Source organism: Gekko japonicus, unplaced genomic scaffold (genome assembly GCF_001447785.1).
Source record: "Gekko japonicus isolate JY-2015 unplaced genomic scaffold, Gekko_japonicus_V1.1 scaffold2504, whole genome shotgun sequence".
In the NCBI taxonomy this organism is placed as follows: Eukaryota; Metazoa; Chordata; class Lepidosauria; order Squamata; family Gekkonidae; genus Gekko; species Gekko japonicus.
In genome coordinates, this window is record NW_015164732.1 from 93,599 (window position 1) to 113,537 (window position 19,939).

A 19,939-nucleotide genomic window follows, 5' to 3' on the forward strand; every position below is an offset into this window, starting at 1 on the left:
GTGACCCAAAGCGAAACTTTTCAGCAAGCATCTGAAAACTAGGACTGGTGCCCCAGCAAAGGATTATCAACAGTTCTGATTGGAATAGAAAACTTTCCTCAAGGTTGCACTCGGATCAGCCACTTGTGTATTACTTGCTGAAGCTATAATTACTTTGAGCAAAGTTGTACCATGTTCAGCAGACAGATTTATCTAATTATCATCTTTCTCAGAAAGAAATCCTTCCTTGCTCTTTTCTCTGAAGTTTTGACACTCTTAGCTGTAGGATGTTTTGAAGGTGAAACCACTAATGGGGAAAACGCTTGTGGCAAATCATTGGGCTTTACAAAATGTACTGTAGTATACTAAGAGATTTTGTGGTAGGAGTGATATCCCTGGCAGTGGTTAACGGAACTGCCCTAATGTTATTATGCTGCAATTTGTGAGACTGTGCTCAGCTGCTGCCTATGTTCACTGCCCAGAGGTATATAGCAGCTACTTACCTAGCAGAATTTCAAGAAGGTCTTACTCATTTCTTGGGCCAGGCTTACATCATCCATCCCAAAGCAAATGCCTGAGTCAGATTTACTGATGACCTTTGAACGAGCCTTTAGCTCAGCTTTGAGGGGCATATATACTATTTATGAAAAGTGACATTATTAAATACACGTCCTTGTGTAGAGATTCTCCTTTTTTACCCTGTGACTCTGATGTGATGATATTGCTTTAATAATAATTCCAGAAGGGTAGCTGTTTTACTTTGTTGCACCAAAAATAAACAGGAGTCTCATGGGACCTTAAAGATGAACAAGGTTTTATCTCAGCATAAGCATTCATGGACTAGTGCCCACTTTATCTGAGACAGTGTAGTGGGTCTTCCCTAGAAAAACATGAGGTGTGGAAAAAATAAGCAGCAGTGTCAAGAAGCCATGCATCAAGCTGGCACAGTCCATAAATGCCTGGTGAATTAAATGTAAATACTTGGTTTAGTGCAGGAGTGCAACTCAACTAGATCTCTGGGAGAACTTCAATATATGTAATAAAGACGAAGACCCAGCTGGCACAGTTGCAGTCAGATGACTTGTTCTTGATCTTCCCCTGATCATTGGTCTTGTTTCAAACCTTTTCTTTCACTTCCAACTGCATGAATAATAAGGTAAAATTGGCAGGTAGCTGGTGATCTCCTAACTGTATAAAAATCTTGCCATATCCCATATTGAAGCTCCGGCATACTCTATATCCACCTTCTTTGCTGTGTGGCTCCTATGGGTAATCGTAATAAGCAGTACAGCCCATTGACATTGTCATATCTGTTTGCCTAATCCAGATAAACTTGCTGCTGGTACCCTTCATCAGACCCCATTGGGTGGTTAAAGGATGAGCCACGTGGACTAAAGCACCCCACCTTGCTCTGAGGAAGCCCAGAAAACAAGTTGATTAAACCTACAACCTGCTGTCCTCATGGCTCAGACACACCTACTATGTGTCTGCCATAGGAACTGCTCCATAATCTACCCTACTTAATACATACATCACTTCCTCTCTGCATGGTCTGGGTAGCTCACCTGCCTGGTGCTATTCCAGTGCCAATATTCTACTAAAAATACTTCAACTGGTTTCCATTTGTTGCCTTTCAGTATCATCCATTTTAGAGATGACAGCTTGCAGGTACAGCAATTCTTTTAATTCCGTTGGCCTTTTCTGTAGTTTCAAAATAGGTCTCAAGTTTCCTGACCATATTCAAGAGTGAAATCAGTTTTTGGGTAGATACTGCTTAGTCAGGTATACTTCTTCCTACAAACTTCTTCCTACAAACAGAATGCTGCATCCCTGTTGGAGTGAAAGTTTTGTGTGTATATTTGCTGAGGAGTGTCAGCTACGCTGCCATGGGGGTTGGGAGGCTTAGACTGTGTCTTCTTAATTGCTATTGCATTCCTATCTATGCTGTTCTGCCTTTGCCAAAACGCTAATCTCTACAGATGTGCAGGAGGAGGTTGTGTTGTGTGGAGGTCTCCTGTGTACCGTGAGAGACTCCTGGTTCTCAGCTTTAGTCACCTAACGGTTGCCTGACATATCTCGCGCGTGGGAGGGTGCCTAATTGGCCCATGCCATGGGGGGGGGGTGCATACGAATACCCTATATCCTATTATGCTTTATTGGGTGCCACCATTCTTAACAGTGCCTGTGTTACTGCATCTATAGCTTTGCAATAAAAGTATAACCGTTCCTAAATGCGTGCACTTCGTTGTTAGCTGTTTCAAAATCTCGGACCTAGTTTAGGCAATGATAAATATGGTGGATTATGTGATTCTTTTGAAAATAGGCGATTTGTGATAAAGACATCTTGAAATGGAATTGTTACTGGACATCTGTTGAATCTTGCCCAGAGACCTCTTCTTGTTCCACATGAACATACTGTTTAGAGAATTGTTCCAAATGAGACTCCCCCCCCCCCCCCCCCTTACATTTTTTTTATGTATTGTTTACATGGTGAAAACATCATATACTTGAATAGTGTAGTTGATGTTTTTTGGGGAAAATATTGTTGCACAAATATGTAAAAGTTATTCTACAATTTGTATTTCATAGATAATATACTTTTATTATCTATTATTATCTATTACTATTATTCAGTGGCTTTATAGTCCTTGTTATGGTGCATTCTTTCTTTTTGTGCTTATCTTCTTTCTACAAGGCATGATGTTAACAATAACTGTACCAGTAGACACAGATGACAACCAATACTGTGGCAGCTATGACAGGAAGGCATTTCCACTGTGCATACTCTGTCTCTAACTCACCTGATGCTCCTAAATGGCACTGTGTTCTGTCTAGGTCAGGTTCCAGCCTCTTTTAGTTGTCTGATTTCTAAGTGTTTCTTATTCCCTTCCTTCAGTAATGAAAGTCCATGGAAATCCATCACCTTGGTCACCTTGACCACTCTACACCAGTGTCCACTCATCACTGTTCTGTCACTCTGTAGGCCAGCATTGCTTTTCTCTCGTCTCCTGCAGTTTGCTGCAACATTCTTTCCACCACTGCTAATTCCAATAACTTTTGGGAGGAAGCAGGGCTGCTTGAAGATAGGAAACCTATGCTCTTCTATATTTAACACTGAAGGAGGGGATTATATCTTTCATAAAAGAATGGTCAGGAATCCCGTGCAATTTCTTACAGCTGTCTTCTGAAGGTGTTTGTAAACATGCAAGATAGAATAATGATAGGATTTTAATATGAGAACATAAAGAACATAAGGACATAAGAGAAGCCAATGTTGGACCAGGCCAGTGGCCCATCCGTCCAACAGACTGTCACACAGTGGCCAAAAATACCAGGTGCCATCAGGAGGTTCAGCATCATTTGCCCCATACTGAGAGTTCCTATCTATACCTTGTGGCTAATAGCCACTGATGAAGAATACAGTGCATCACTTGCCCCAGCCTGTGAGTTCCTATCTATACCTTGTGGCTAATAGCCACTGATGGACCTCTGCTCCATATGTTCATCCAGTTCCCTCTTGAAGCTGTCTATGCTTGTAGCTGCCACCACCTCCTGTGGCAGTGAATTCCATGTGTTAATCACTCTTTGGGTGAAGAAGTACTTCCTTTTATCTGTTCTAACCCGACTGCTCAGCAATTTCATTGAGTGCCCACGAGTTCTTGTATTGCGAGAAAGGGAGAAAAGGGAGAAAAATTAGCAAAAATTAATCATTACAAAATTAATCAATTAATAAAAAGTTAATGTGATTAGCAGGCAAGTAATAAGAAAAAACAGAATAACCCAACCCTGAACTATTGTATGTTTCTTCATGAGTGCAGTCCCCAGGGTTTGTAACCCACAGTTGTAGCTTCAAGGGAGCTATCCTCCCCTTACACACATTATGTAATCTGAAAAGTTTACATAAATCATCCTACTGAAATGTATGCAGTTTTTTAAATGCACATTTTCTGACAGTCCTTGCAGTGAAGTGTAAAACTGAGAAGTTCTTGTATGTACTTAGAATTATTTGTATGATAACCACACTGGCCCTTATGCTGTGCTAGGATTTTTTTTCTGCTTTTAAACTCCCGGATACTTATGTAAAACATCTATTTGGACTTTAAAGCCTCTCTGTCTGGTAAATAATCCTGTTGCACAGCATTCTGGCATTAGTAGCTTGGTATTGTGAGTCAGGGCTTCTGCCGGTTGTCTGCTGAAACTGTACAAAATTCCCCTTACGTATAGGCAAAGTACTTGGAATATGATATGCTGTAAAGCTCCCAATAAATGACAAGTTACCTGTATTTATCACCCATTGAAATGAATGTGACTTTTCATGACTAGATTGTCTCTGATTTCCGTGGGACTTTGGCTGAAAACCCATGTACCTGAGACTACGCTCTGTTGGACAAAGCGGGACTTACTTCTGAGTAAACATGGATAGGATTGCACTGGATTGGGGGCTAAATGTAGACATTCAGATTTGTGGAGTTATTTAGCACTACCATAGTGAAAACCTGTTTGTAGCTGGTTTATGAACAGATTACTGAATAGTTTGTGATCCAACAAAGCCAGTGTGGGATGTTAGCCACGGTGTTGGACTAGGAACAGGCAGACCAAGGTTGAAATCCCAGCTCAGCCATACTGTTTTCCATGTGACCTTTGGCCAGTCACACACACATTTTCAGGGTTGTCCTGAGTGTAAAGTGGGTAGAGAAGAACTATGTATGCCGTCCTGAGCTGCTTGGAGGAACAGCAAGATAAAAATGTGATAGAACCAACATTTTATGACAGGCATGGGAAAAATCATCAATGTTTCTAACCTTTTAAAAAACTTTGATATTAAATGCAATACCAATGAATAATGTATTCGTATTTACCCAATCTTTATAGATTAATATCACTCAGTTCCATTTTACTGAAGGCGATTTGACATGTGATACAAAGGTCCCCTTGAAATAGGGATTCAGTTTCAGCTTGCAAGGATCTAGTGATGCTGTGCTTGTTATTTCCTCCCCCTCTTCTTTGTCAAGGTGACTTTCTCTGTGCTGAATCTATGATCTCTTCCTTCTGCTTACCCAGGCAAATAAGATTACAGAATGCCATTTAAACATGTTTCTTAGAATAAGTGAATGCAATTTGAACTATGTTTTTCCTTGACTGGAAGTGACCGGAAGGCTGTCAGGTCCAACAGTTTGCCTCAAAAATCTCTTCTTTCTGTGAACCATCTCCCAAACAATATGTGTATAACTCAAGAAGAAAGCAAGAGAGACATTACTACATTCTCATCCACACTCTAATCTGGGAGAACCGGGTTTGATTCCTCACTCCTCCATATGCAGCTGCTAGTGTGACTTTGGGTCAGTCACAAGTTCTCTCAGAGCTGATCTCTCAAGAGCAATCCTTGAAAGAGCTCTCTCAGCTCCACCTACCTCACAGGGTGTCTGTTGTGGAGAGGGGAAGGGAAAGAAGATTGTAAACTACTCTGAGGCTCCAAATGAAGAGCTGGGTATAAATCCAATCTCCTCCTCCTTCTCCTCCTCCTGTAATCCCAGTATGAGGATGGTGGGTGAAACAGGTTCTATTCTGGAGGTGATAATTAAGAACCTTTGAAGAACCCTTTAAGCACCATGTCCCCTCCCACATAATTATTTCACTGTGATGGATCCAGCAGAAACAGCTATGGAAGGAATTGGCGGAGTAGCTCTTTCTTTGCCTTCTCCTTCCCTCATCAGGCTGCCGCGTGTCCTGAAAATCCTCTCTGAGGATAGGGGGCCCTCATGGACAACATACAATCCATATGGAGGCTTGTAGTAGTGGAGGGTGAGGAATTGGGTGAAATGGGAGGAGAAAGAGGCAGTCTTGGCCCTATAGCCCCCTGGTGCATTTTGTTCACAAGTGTCCCCTGCTCCATAAAAAGGATTTTTAGGACAAAGAACAGGCTGCTGGGGGAAGGTGGAGGCATGGGAAGATCTGTTTCATCAACTCAGCACATGAGGCTTTTCATTTATATAAGATTTTTAATAGACTATTGAAAATACATCAAAAGAACCATGAATAATAAGCTTGTGTACAAGTGCCATATGGATAATAAGACTATGGCAAAAGCAAAATAAAGATGACAGAAATAAGTAGCAAAGGACTGTTCATATTTTCTAATAAAATTAATAGTATAGATACTTGTAGTGAAAATACAAAGTATTGTTAAGAGGAAAGGAATATAAGCACAGGAAATATTAAAACAGAGACAGCCACATGAAATTAAAGGCTATTTTAAGATAGCTGTAATATGTTTATAGCCAGTTCTTGGAATGCGATTATCACCAATTAACTTTACATGCGGCCAAGAAGGAAATGCAAAATATAGTCAACACAAGAACAGGACGCAGTTAGATAGCTATAGGAGTCCAGAAAAGATTCATTATAACATTATATATGCAAATTATAAATCACCATTACATGATTGAATGTAATACAGAAAGAAAGAAAGAAAGAAAGAAAGAAAGAAAGAAAGAAAGAAAGAAAGAAAGAAAGAAAGAAAGAAAGAAAGAGAAACCCCACTTTTAAAGGTTCTACATTGTCAAACTGATGTCTGACTAATATAGCAAAACCATTTTATTCAACTGGATATACAAGGCTTTATTGACCTGGCTTTGGTATTTGACTCTTTAGATACAAGTAGATTATGGCAGAAACTTCTGAACATCAACATTGACCCGTGACTGGTATATCTGATTAGCCACCTACACTGTGATGCCAACGCAAAAATTAAGATTCGGAGAGAAGGCTTACTTACTGAGGACATCTTAGTGCTGAAGGGGTGAAACAGGGTTGTGTGTTAGCCCCCACTTTGTTCAATCTGTATCTAAATGACATAATCCCTGGTCTAGAGGGTAGTGAATATAGGGCTCCGGCCATTGGACAACACAAGGTTCCAATCCTTTTGTATGCAGATGATATGGTCCTTTTGTCCTTAATCAAGATTGGTTTGAGGAGACTCCTAAATAAATTGAAGGAGTCCTTCCGAAGGCTTGCAAATAAATTATGCCAAGTCAAAAGTTCTGGTTTTTAGGAAATGCCCAAAGAAATCTACCTGGAGCATTCTTGGCACTCAGATTGAACAATGCAGCACATATATAAATATTTGGGTTTAACCTTTTCTGAAAGTCTTTCCTGGCGCCCCCACCTCACATCACTAAAAGCTGCTGCCATGAAGAATTTGGGGGCTCTATTGAAGTTTTACTTCTCGAAGGGAGGAGGCATGGTAGACCTAGTGCTTAAATTGTATGGGAGTAAGATAATTCCAGCCATGTTATATGGATCAGAGATCTGGGGTTGGGGAGATCAGATATCCGACGTACCTGAGGGACCGCCTTTCCCCATATATACCCCAGAGAGCACTACAGTCAGGGTCACAGAACCTATTGACCCTCCCGGGCCCCAAGGATGCCAGGCTTGCTACGACCAGGGCCAGGGCCTTTTCAGTGGTGGCTCCTTACTGGTGGAACGAGCTCCCGGAAGAGATCAGGGCCCTGTGGGATCTTTTACAGTTCCACAGGGCCTGCAAGATGGAGCTCTTCCACCAGGCTTTCAACTAAGGAGCCGCCCTCACTATTACCATCAACGAGCCCGGCCCCCAGCCTTAACATCTGGCTTATTCCATCGAGCGACTTGGGAAGACCACTGAGCTGGAACTGTCATCTTGTAAACATCCTTAGTACGCCATCATAAGCAATGAACTGAACGATTACTAGCACCTTATGATTTTATGAGTTTCATCTGTATTGCTTTGTTTTAAAATTATTTTATATGGTTTTATTGGTATTTTGTGCCAATGTTGTAAGCTGCCCTGAGCCCGCTCGTGGGGAGGGCGGGGTATAAATTGAAATAATAAAGAAATAAATTGTCCTCTCTAGAAATAGTACAGAATTATTTTATGAGGAGGATTCTTGTTTTGCCAAGAGGTGCACCAGTGGCTTTAATGAGGGTCGAACTGGGAATCACTTCGTTGAATGCCAGAGTCAATGTTAGAATTTTATCCTATTGGAGGAAGTGTTTAGAACGACCACAGGATTCCCTGGGGGGGGGACTAAACTTTAGTCCCTAATCCAAGAGATTAGGTGACTACCTGGCTTCAATTCAATTGAAGACTCAAGGTGTTTTATTTTAACTGTAAACTGTTGGGAGATTCTCTGTATTTTCAAGAGATTTGTCAAATATGTCATTTGTTGTGTATGTAGATAAATAAACTTTTTTTAAAAAGAAATTTTCAATTCCCGGTGATGTATTAAGGAATAAAACCCAAGCACGGGAATTGAAAGAATGGGTGTTCAAAAAGGGTGGGTTTATGGATCAGGATGTGATGGAACATTGTCTTATGACACCTTTATTCAAGTTTTTTAAAAGGGATCTTTGTAGGTCCCTTTATTTAGAGAAGTTAACCATCCTGGAATTAAGAGCGGCTTTTACGGCTTTAAGATTCCAAACCATGCCTTCAATGATTAGGACTGGATGTTTCTTTGGTATCCTTGCCCCCCTCAGATTTTGTCTTTGTGACATGGGGGAAGTAGATGATATAGTACATTCTGAGATGCCCATGGCATGAAGCTCCTAGATTAAGGTACATCATTCCTATTATTCCGCCATGTAATGGACGCTCTGATCTGGATCTGGTCAAATTTTTACTCTCGAACCTTGACCACTATGTTTCTAGTAGAATGGCATTATTTGCCTTAGCAACAAGGAAAATTAGAATGAGCTTAGTACTTAATGCAAAGTAGGAGTATAGGATTTAATGTAAGTTAATGATTTTTAATTGCTCACATTATTATTCTGTGGTTGGATGTAATTCTTATTTAATCAGGCTGTGATTTGTTATGGCCAACGGCTAAGACAATAAACTTATTTGTTGTTGTATAAGGCTTGTGGCCTGGCAGCCAGTGGCTTGGAGGGTAGGGACATGATGAGGTAGCTGGAGGAATCGCAGAAAACTGTATGGTAAAATTATAGTCTCTCCAGTGATTCCTAGAGCTACTAGATGTCACTTCCAGGTTTTAACCAGAAGGGGCCTAGTGTTCTGAAGTGTAGTGGGTTAGATGCATATAGAAACCACTAATACGGATGTAGTGGTTTACTGGTACACAACAAAGACAAAGACTACTGGCCGGCTGGCCAACTATATACACACCAGGGACACTCCCCCAGATCTCCGTTGGTGGGTTTAAATCTCCCGCCACGGTCCTATTGGTTCCCCAATGGAGTGACTAGGAGCCTAGTCCCCATTGTTCTTACAGAGTCAAGCTCAGGGGTATTCGCTGGCCCCTGGTGGCGGTCAGAGGACATAACATGTTCCATACAACACTCCTTTAGAAAAAAATTCTCCTGAGATCAAAACCAAGCCAGCATCCTCTTCCTCAAATAAATAAATAGGTTAATACATGGAATGAGAGACATCACAGCCTTCTATAAAATTATATAGTAGCCAGGTCAGCTGATTCTGTTCTAAAGCAGGAAAGAATTAGTTTAATCAGTATTTTATCACAAGCCAACTGTTTTAAAGGAATCTCATTGCAAACTTTCTTTGGAGGTAGGCTCTGTGGGTCTGCATCATGTCATTTAAGAATAGCTGACACCACCAGATTCAATGTAGCATGTGCAGAGTTCGAATAGTTCATAGAATGGGACAGAGGTGAATTGCTCTATGGACATGTAGTAATAAACAGGTACAGGGTTGCCAACACAGAGGTAGAACATTCCTGGAGTTTTGGGAGGGAAGCCTGGGGAGGGTGGGGCTTGGGCAGGAAAGGTAACTCAGAGGAGAATAATGCCATAGAATCCATCCTCCAAAGTAGCCATTTGCTCCAGGGAAGCTGATCTCTGTAGTTTGCAGATCCGTTTTAATTTCTGGAGATCTCCAGGAGGTTAGCAACCCTTCATGTATACCAGTGATAGTGCAGACATGCAGAGCAGACTTTCTTCTTGTACAAAACACTTACGTAGTTGTTATCACACAGATCTCTGTTCATTGTTGTAGCTAGACATCTCTTTCTTTCATGGAAGTAAGTTAAATGAGATAATGTAGTAAAATAGAGTAGTGCATATAATTAAGCATTGGCATTCTCTTAATGATCCCTCCTTTCTTGCCAATATTTTTATGTTTTGTATGTATTTTAATTGTTTTGTATGAGTTTTAACTCTTTTGAAATTGTTTTAATGATGTATGTTTGGAAAGGGAGGTTGATTTTAATGGTTTTATAATGTAATTTTATCATGTATATTTTAAATTGTTAGCCACCTTGGTGGCCCTCTTAAGGGCAGAAAGGCAGTATATACATTTTGTAAATAAATAAAATTAATAAGTGTGGGACCCACAAGGACCTGTGGGGGACATCTCATTTTCCTCTCCCCACTACTTCCTCTTTCCTTTCCTCCTTCCTTCTCCCAGACCCACCCACCAGCCAAACTACCTTTATCTGCTTCCCTGTCTTCAGCTTTCCCTTCTTCCCTCCCCCTGACACTCTTTTCCTGGGAAAACTCTAGCTCAGTTGAGCAGTGCCACACTAGGGTTGCAATCCCTCAGGTGGGAGCAGGAGATCATCTGATTTTGTGGGCTTCTGCCCACAGCTGGCCGGTGAGGGAAGCCCTGTCTACCACCTGTTGCAACATCTCCAGCGTGATGATGTCTGTAATGTATTCAATAAGCTGCCATTGAATGCATGATGTGTGATGAAAACATCCAATTGAAATGTCATGTTAAGCTTCGTACTGGACTAGGATCCAAATCCATCCAATCACATTGCTAGCCCAGGAAGCACCTAACCAATCACTTGTCAGCAAGCTCCCTGAGCGGGAACGTCCGTGATTGGTCCTTATGCACACAACCTTATTGGTTGGTAATTGTACAGTAGGCGTGGTTACATTAGCCGGGAGAGTTTAAAAGCAGAACAGCTGCAATGTAAAAGCTGTTCTGTCTATCAGATGTTGATCCGTGTTGGAGTTGTGTTCGAGTTGCTGAATAAAGCTGAATCTTTGCTGAATCACTCTTTGACTACTTTGTTAAGTGAGCGACTTAACAATGTCATCACACCAGGGATGTTGTGTGGTGGCGCTCTGGTATTTTGGGCAAAACTCTATGTGTGATGATGTCACTTCTGCATGATGTCATCATGTCAGGGACATCACCCCACACTCCATTCCCAGAAAGCTCCTTCCCACCCCCTGCTGATGTGAGCAAAGGACCTGGCAACCCTATGCCACACTGGTTTTTGTGGGGTGGCTGCTGTTGAACAGTAGGAAGCATCCAGTACTGAGTGAGTTGCACAAGTCAGGTGGTAGCGAGTTATCCAGTGGTTGTTGCTGTGCCTGACTCCATGTGTTCTCCCTCAAAGGAAAAAACAGCCTGGAATGGGCCCTGCCTCCTCTACCTTTTTCTGATAGAAACAAAAGGTTGAAGCTAGCAATATTGTTGTGGTTGCCTAGCAGTAGCCACTGAAGGCATTCATTTCTTGAAGCTACATGTGCTGCTTGTATCATTTTGGGTTTTTTTAAGCCTTGCAGTACATTCTTTTCTCTTTTTTTAAGATTTCAGATTTTTCTGCAAACTTGGGGCTTTTATCAGAATTATAGAGATCTGTCTTGTTTCTCCATAGCCCCAGTCTTTAAATTTAAAAATCCACAGATGGGATCATGTTGATAATTGGATATATTGATTAATGCACACTGTATATTAAAAGAAGATGGGAAGCAACCCCTATCAAAGTGAGCACAGGATGCTTTAGCCATATCATGTACAGAATACACAAGGGATCTGTGCATGAACCAGGACTCAGGTGCTAAGAATGCACTAAGATGTGCATTTACAAAACCATCCTGGAAAAGCTGTTCTTTGTTTTAGCATAGGTTATCAGTGTATCTTCTGGTCCGAGCAAAAAGCAGTTTGGGAGAGGTTAGAGTAGCAGACTACCCATGGTTCTAGAGCCAAATGTGGCTCAGAATGGAACCAAATATGGCTCCATAAATAAGAAAATGAAATTTCTATTGTAGGGGTAGGTATGAACCTAACAACCACTCTATGAAGGGAATGACAGGAAAAGGGCTTCTTGGAGATCCTTTACAGAAAAAGAAATGATGGAGGCGAACAGTTGCCAATAATTCAAGTACAAACCATGTGCAGACTGATGTCAGTGCACTGAAACAATCACGTAGGATGCTCCTGTGTATATTTGTAACTTATTGTGAAACCTTGTGTGTGCCAAATAAAAGATCCATTAAAGTGTTTGGGCTGCAGAAACTTTATGAATTATTAGTCAATTTTCAATAATGCTAAGTTATAACTTTTCAGTTATGTAATTGGGCTTTCTTCTACTGACTCTTTGTTGATCTCTTGCTCTTACATAGATCAGAGAAAGGTCTCCATTGGCAGTTTTCGGAGTTTTCTTGAGATGTAAATGACCATGTACACAGTTTAATAACTGTTGCATGTGTTTTCTGTAATTCAATAGAATTCTTGGTTCACAAAAGTAATTCTTATCAATAACTGCCATCAGGGAATGGTGATAAAATACCATTGAACACCCACCTGTAGTTCTGTGCAGCCAGCCTTTTTCTCAGTTCCTGTTCTCTGAGATTAGAACATAGATGGTTTGCCATTGCCTTTCTCTGCAAATTCTTCCTTGATGGTCTTCCATCCAAGTACTGACCTTGCTTAGCGTCCACAGTATGATGAAATTGGGCTATACTATACCATTCCACACCCTGAGTATTTTCATATCTGAATCTGTATCTTGAATCAGTAATTTCCACAGGGGCTCCCAGGCACTGGGTTCCAGCATATGCTTTGTTTTGGGGTGGGGGGTTGGTATTTTTTTCTTTGTGTGTGCACATGTGTGTGTGTCTGTGTGTTCATGCCTGGAAGTCATGGCAGCCTCTGGTGACTCCTACTGGGGCATGAAGGATGTTCAGAGATGTGGTTTGATAGCCTGCCTCTGTCTCCCAGCATTGTTATTCCTTGGAGGTCTCCTATCCAAATATTTGCCTGGGCTATCCAGGTCAGGGCTGCTTCCAGCGTATGTTTTGGAAGTCAATATTCTCCCCTGGAACAAGGTTCCAATATCTTACATTAGTGCTTGTCAGAGCCCCTGGAGAAATCAGTTCCCAATAACAATAATTCAGAAGAAGTAAAGTTTATTGAGACATTGATAGGATCCAGACTCATAACGTTCTTTGTTAGGACTAAGGTCAAGCGTGCAAAGCCAGCAATTATAGCATAATCAAATAGACATTACTGGCTCTTGGCCAATTGCCTCTAAGCTAAAAGCCCGCCGAATTAATGCTCTTAAGATTCCCAGGGGGAAAATGGATATTAAAGATAGTGCAAATCTCAAGGTTACATGGCTACACCAGACACCAGACAGATAGTGGCCAGAAACAAAGTGTACATTCCAGTTAACATCCCCCTCTCCATGGCAACCAAGTTCCAGACAGGTACTTTGGTTGACATTCTGCCAGCCAAAGGCCCTACCCCACCGGCTTTAAAGGGTAAGCCCTGTGGAAGGTGCACATGAGTCGGGGGGTGTAATCGTGCTCACTGGAAACCCATTCATTATGGGAGGGGTCGGATGCTTTCCACTTAATCAGATAATATTAGCAACCATGTTTTAATTTGGAGTCCAAGATTTCTTCAACCTCCTGATGTGGTTCACCATTCAGCATCAGAAGTGGAGGGGCTGCTGGTCGTGGTCTCCACTTGTTCAGACCCAGATCCTTCTTCAATAATCTGAAATGAAACACCGGGTGCACATGCTTAAGTGACTTAGGCAAGTCCAGTTCGACAGCCACCTCATTAATAACCTGGGTGACTTTGAAAGGTCCCACATATTTCCACCCCAACTTCCTACCTGGTTGAAGCCCTTGCAGGTGCTTTGTAGACAAATAAACAGTCCCCTGGTTGTAGGGGCTCGGGCCTTATCCATTTGGATTTTGTAATCCTCTTTGGCTTTGACTAATGTTTTTTGAATGAGGCCCCAATGCTCTTTTAGCCCTTTCCACCAGGCAGTTAAATCTCCTTGGCCCGGGGCAGGTGATGTCACTGTGGGGAGGGGGGGCCCTTCATAGCCATAAACTGCCTTAAAGGGGGAAAGTCCAATTGAGCTGTGCACAGAATTATTATAACTGTACTCTGCATAAGGCAACAGCTCAGTTGTCCTGCTGGTAATTTGTGAAACATCTGAGAAATTGTTCTACCACCTGGTTCACTCTTTCAGTTTGTCCATCGGTTTTAGGGTGGTAGGTGCTGCTAAGCCCCCGTTCAATGCCCAACACCTGTAAAAGCTCTCTCCAGAACCTGGCCACAAACTGGGCCCCATGATTAGATATTATCTTTCAAGGTTGTGAGTGCAATTATACCACATGGTGCATGAGTAGCTTGGCAAGTGCTTTAGCAGTGGGCACCTGCTTCCACAAATGTGTCAAGCACCACCCAGATCACTGTTTTCCCTTTGCTGGAGGGCAGGTTGGTGATAAAGTCCATGGAAATGACCTCCCAGGGCTGGTCGGGGGGTCTCTAAGGATCTCAGGGTTCCCAGAGGCTTCCCAGGCCACCTTTTCTCCATCAAACAGGTCTGGCAAGCCCCCACATACTGAGAAATATTGACCCTCATGTGGGGTTACCAAAATTGTCTTTGAAACAAATTCAGGGTCTTCAGGTAACCGTAATGTCCAGCTAATTTCGATTCGAGCCCAAAGTGAAGTATCTCCCCCCACAAAGCTTGGGGAACAAACAGCTGCCCCTCTCTATACCAGCACCCATTTTCCCTTTGTTGAAGCAAGGACTCCTTGCTAATTTCCTCCTGTTCTGCATCCAAGAGAGCGGTTTTAAACTTGCAGACCCAGGGTTCACCATCAGCTTATGGGGTTTCTTTGGCGCAGCTGCACATAACTACCATCCCCCCAGATGGGAGGACATGAACATGTAGTCCACCACCTCCTCCTTTTGACTGGCATGCTGAGGTAGGTGGGACAGGGCATCAGCCAGGAAGTTGGACTTCCCGGGGAGGTGCTGAAGAGTGAAACAAAACTTAGAGAAAAACTCTGTCCATCTTAGTTGCTTGGCATTGAGGTTCCAGGAGGTGCACAATGCTTCGAGATTTTTGTAGTCTATCCATACCTTGAATGGCACCCTCGCACACACACCCAGCCAATGCCGCCAAGTGGGTAAGGCGAGCTTGTCCCAAACCACCCAATTCTGTTCAGTGGAGTTAAATTTTTTTGACAGATAGGCAAGGGGGTGGAGTTTGTCATCATCCCCCTCTTGCAGGATCTCTCCCCATGACCTCATTGGAGCCATCCACCTAGACCACAAACGGTTTATGTTCATCTGGATGGTGTAAAATGTGCTCAGAGCTGAACAATTCCTTGAGCTGCTCAAAGTATTGCTGACATTCAGGGGTCCAGGCCAGCATGGTTTAACAGTCTCTGGCCCCTTCCCCTTGGTTCTCAACAAGTCAGTGAGGGGAAGGCTTATTTGCGCAAAGTTGGGGATGAAAGGGTGGTAGAAATTTGCAAATCCTAAGAATGATTGTAAATGCTGCCTGTTGCGGGGGGGGGGGCTCCCACCCCAGTACATCCTGTACCTTGTGGGTGTCCATTCCCAGCCCGCACCCCAATATGCGATACCCAAAGAAGTTCACATCCTCTTTATGGAACTCACACTTTGACAGTTTGGCGAACAGTCTGTGGTCATACAGAGTGTAGCACTTCCCTCACCAAAGTCACATGGGAATCCTTATCTTGGGAACAGATCAAGATAACAGATCAAGATAAACCAGAACCCCCTTGAACAAGTGCTTGTGCAATACTTTGTTAATCAAGTTCATGAAGACCCCTGGGGCCCCCATGAGCCCAAATGGCATGACTAGGTATTCAAACTGCCCCAGTGGGGTGTTGAATGCTGTTTTGTGTTCACCTCCCTCCCGGATGCGGACTCTGAAGTAGGCATTACTCAAATCCAGTTTGGTAAAAATCTTCCCCCTAGCTGCTTCCGCCAACAGGTCTTTTATCAGTGGGAGAGGGTAAGCATTAGACATAGACACTGCATTCAGTCCCCTATAGTCTGTGCACAGTCTCAAACCACCATTCTTCTTTTTCTGGAAGAGAATGGGGGTGGCGAATGGTGAGGAGGCTGGCCGAATGAAGCCCCAAACTAGGTTTCTGTCAATGAATTTATTTAGCTCCTCCTTCTCTACCGGGCTCATAGCATACAATTTCACTTTAGGCATACCATGTCCCGGGAAAAGCTCTATAGCACAGTCTGTTTTATGATGGGGGGCAGTTCATCTGCTTCTTCCTCCTCAAACACCTGAGCGAGATCCCTTTACTCCGCCGGTATGGATTTGAGCTCCTCTTGGGCTAAGCAGGCTCATTCTGGAAGGCCCGGTGGAGTCACCCCACACTCCTGTTTCCACTCATGGTCATTGCACTTGGGGAAGTGTAGCATGTCTGCGCTCCCCTGAATATAGGGGTCGTGGTCTCGCAGCCATGGGTTCCCAAGGACCACGGAGAATTGGGCCATGGGGTTTATTACAAAAGCCCGCTGCTTCCAATGAGGTCCCATCCCCATGATCACCAACACCGTCTGGTATTTGCATGCCTCCTTCATTGAGGAACCATCCATCTGGGTGAACAGTAAGGGCTCGGGCAGGGTTTGGACTGGCACTCCCAACCCAGTAACTGTTGCAGGGCTTATCAAGTCTCTAGCGCACCCGGAGTCAATTAATGCCCTCACTCTCTCTTGGGTGCCGAGTTCATGGTTTAACACCGTTACAGTCACAAAGAACAGGGGGGTAGTGCTCACCGATTTTGGCACCTGAAGCTTTCGGACCTGCTGGGTTGGGTCCTTCACAGCTGGTTCCAGCCTTTTCCCTGCGGCTGGGAGGCATCATCTCCACTGGATGAAGCTCCATCAGGGATCCCCCTCACATTGAGTTGGAGAGCTCTCAGTTGCTTGGGGCACACTCCTCCCATTTTCGGTGGCCCCTCAGAGCTGTGTCATTCTCCTTTCCTCTCCCACAGGGTGAAGTCAGTGGGGCAGCTAATGGCATAGTAGCCCAGCTCTCCGCACCTCAGGCGCAGCCCCTGTTTTATCTGTTGGTCTCGCATGGCATCTTGGGGCTTGTTGCATGGCCCCTTCGCTTCCCCCCCTTCGCTAAGAAACTTCCTTCTTCAGTTTGCTTCTGAACATTCAAGTTGGTCATGAAATGTTGAAAATTAGTGTAGCTATTGTTGCTAGGGAGGTTGGATTTCATCCATGGATTCAAAATAATCAGCCAGCTTATTGTGTAGTGGATCTCTAGTTCCATTTTTCCAACAGCTTATGTCAGTATTCTCCTACAACCTCTTCTCATTACTTTCCTTCTGTAGCTCAACTGAGGGATTTGGCGTGGCAGAGAAGATTGCACTGCTCACCTTTATTTCTGCAGTTATTCTTATGGCTATCCTTGGAAATCTGCTGGTAATGGTGGCTGTATGCAGAGACAGGCAACTCAGGTGAGTCAGTGCATCAATCTATTTGACAGAAGGTGTTTTTGTAGGGTGGAATAGTTAAACTTCCAGCATAAGCAGAAGAATGCAAAACCAGCTGGGAATATAAACACTGTGATAAAGAATATTCTTTTTGCTCCCCCCCATGTTACGTCAAACTTTGGTTGCTGTTTAGGTTTTTCAAGATTAGAATTTTTACTGTGGGTGTGTGATCATTTTATTAATCAATGTCTGCAATTCTGAAACTCAGATCTTTTTTAAAAAAATCCAGACATAAGTCATGTAGTAAATGCCAGAATGAGATATTTTAGAGAACTGCACTAAAAATATGCTCTCTTAATCATTCAGGCATCCTTTGTACAAATCTCAAGTCTTCCTAGTAATATCCATTAATAATGTTACTTTGAAACATCACTGTGAAAAGATTTGGTACAATAAATCCAGTAACAGTCTCAAGCCTCCACATCTTAAGTGTCTACTGATGATTTATTAAAGTATATGTTAAACATATATATTAAAAAACAAGATAATTTTTTTAAAATAACGTAGAGAATATTTTTTGATACCACTGTGTCCAGATGCAATGAAAAGCATTTCCAAGATGTGAAAAATAGGGATGTGTACCTGGAACCCCCCCCCCCCACCACTGGTAGTTTGGGATTTGGATTTTGGGATGGGCATAAATACTAGTATTAAATCATATTTGGGTCCCTGCTACCATTTTGGGATTCAGGTTTGGGGTTTTCCAGGATTTCAGAATTGACTTCCATTATTTTTTATGAGGGACTTTTTCAGTGTGGGATGAAATGGCTTAGAACCAAATGATACCAAAATCGCAGGGGAGCTAGTGCTGCCTATCCACTAAAGACCTTTTCAAGTGCGGTGCCCCCAGTCATCTTACTTGCAGAGCTGTAAACACGGAGGAAAAAGCCCTGCCCCCATGAAGGTGGGAGAGAAGGGAAAGGAGCCAATCAGACTCATAGCTTTGCCGGGCCCTGTGCCTGGCTCACACTGGGTGGGAGCTGTCTTCCCTGCGCTGAGTGATTCTTGCCCAATTGGATCCAGCTGGAAGGAAGAAATGCTACTGCCTGGAAATCACAGGAAAACAAAATGTCTGCTGCTGCTGATTATCACCCAAACATAAAAAACTGTACAGGTTTTTTTTTGGGGGGGGGGGGATATTTTTCACGACGCCTAAGAATCCTGGGTTTGTGTAACTGTTTTGGGAAATCATGGTAATGACCCAAAACAGCTATTTTCATGTATATATTCAGCTCAGGAATTCCAAAATGCACACCCCTAATGAGAAGCAATAGTACTTGGTAATTCTAAGAGCTTATGCGAGGGACCATAACTTGCTGGGAGAGCACCAGGCTTTATATGAGAAAGGTCTGACTCACTGTAAAGCATTTTCCTACATATCTAAGGTACCTCACAGATTTGTTTTTACTCTCACAAGATTAAATGTTTTTCCATCGATGGAACTAAAGGGGCTATTTGCACAAATTTCTTATTCAGATACGCTTTATGCTTGTGCATCTGGTGCAATTGAGACCTTGATGCACTTGCTACTGTTTGCTCTCAATAGACAGCTTTTAGGTCCTATTGGATGTATCCTATCCCGTTTAAATACCATCTGCCATTGGAGCCATGGACGATTTCTTATTAGCTGGTGGACACTGAACCTGAAATGGCTGTCTTGGTAGCGAAATATTTGGCAATCATAATCTCACTGAAATGTTAATAATCTATATATCTAATTCCAACAGGGGGCGGGTTGTGTGGATACTTATTTCTGCCAACAGAGGGCTCACTCTCCCCCAACATCTTTTCCTACATAGTCAGCAGACTTCCTGTGTCTGCAGAAAAATCCAAGAAGTAAAAACATCCCTTCAGGGAGGGTTGAATTCCCCCCAATACCTTTTGAAATGGCCTCTGCAGGGATCTGACTCCAGGCATCAATGGTGAGAGAGAGATTAGAATGTTCATGGTGGGGGGGGGCTTCTAACTGGCTCTGTCAGTAAAAGGGTGAGGAAAGGGCCCTTTCCTGGCCTCTTTTGGCCTCTGAGGGAGGGAGGGAACCTTGGGGCCTGGCCTGACAAGGGCTGCCAGTGCCAGCCTGGGGAATCCCTAGGGGTTTTGACGTGGACTGTAAGGAGGGCTGGGTTTGGGGAAGGGAGAGGCCTCATCTGGGTATAATGCCACAGAGTCCACCCTCCAAAGCAGCCATTTTCTCCAGGGAGACAGATCTCTGCTCTCTTGAATTCAGTTGTAATTCTGGGGGGGGGGGTTCCTCCAGGCCCCACTTAGAGGTTGGCAACCCTAGGCCTGGCAGCAGTTTAGGGTCACCAGGTCCCCCCCTGGCCACCAGTAGGGGATGGTGGGTAAGGTTGCCACATAGGGTTGCCAAATAGTTTTCACTCACCGGCGGGGGAGGCTCCGTCCC

At 43.3% G+C, this 19,939-nt stretch overlaps 1 protein-coding gene across 1 annotated transcript in view; it reads left to right on the forward strand.

The window, feature by feature from the left end:
• Positions 1-19,939, forward strand: part of HTR4 (5-hydroxytryptamine (serotonin) receptor 4, G protein-coupled) — a 144,916-nt gene that overhangs the window by 61,136 nt on the left and 63,841 nt on the right. Inside the window, exon 2 of the mRNA XM_015409615.1 lies at positions 17,374-17,499. Coding sequence (XP_015265101.1) covers positions 17,374-17,499 — 126 coding nt within the window. The remainder of the gene's footprint in view (positions 1-17,373; positions 17,500-19,939) is intronic.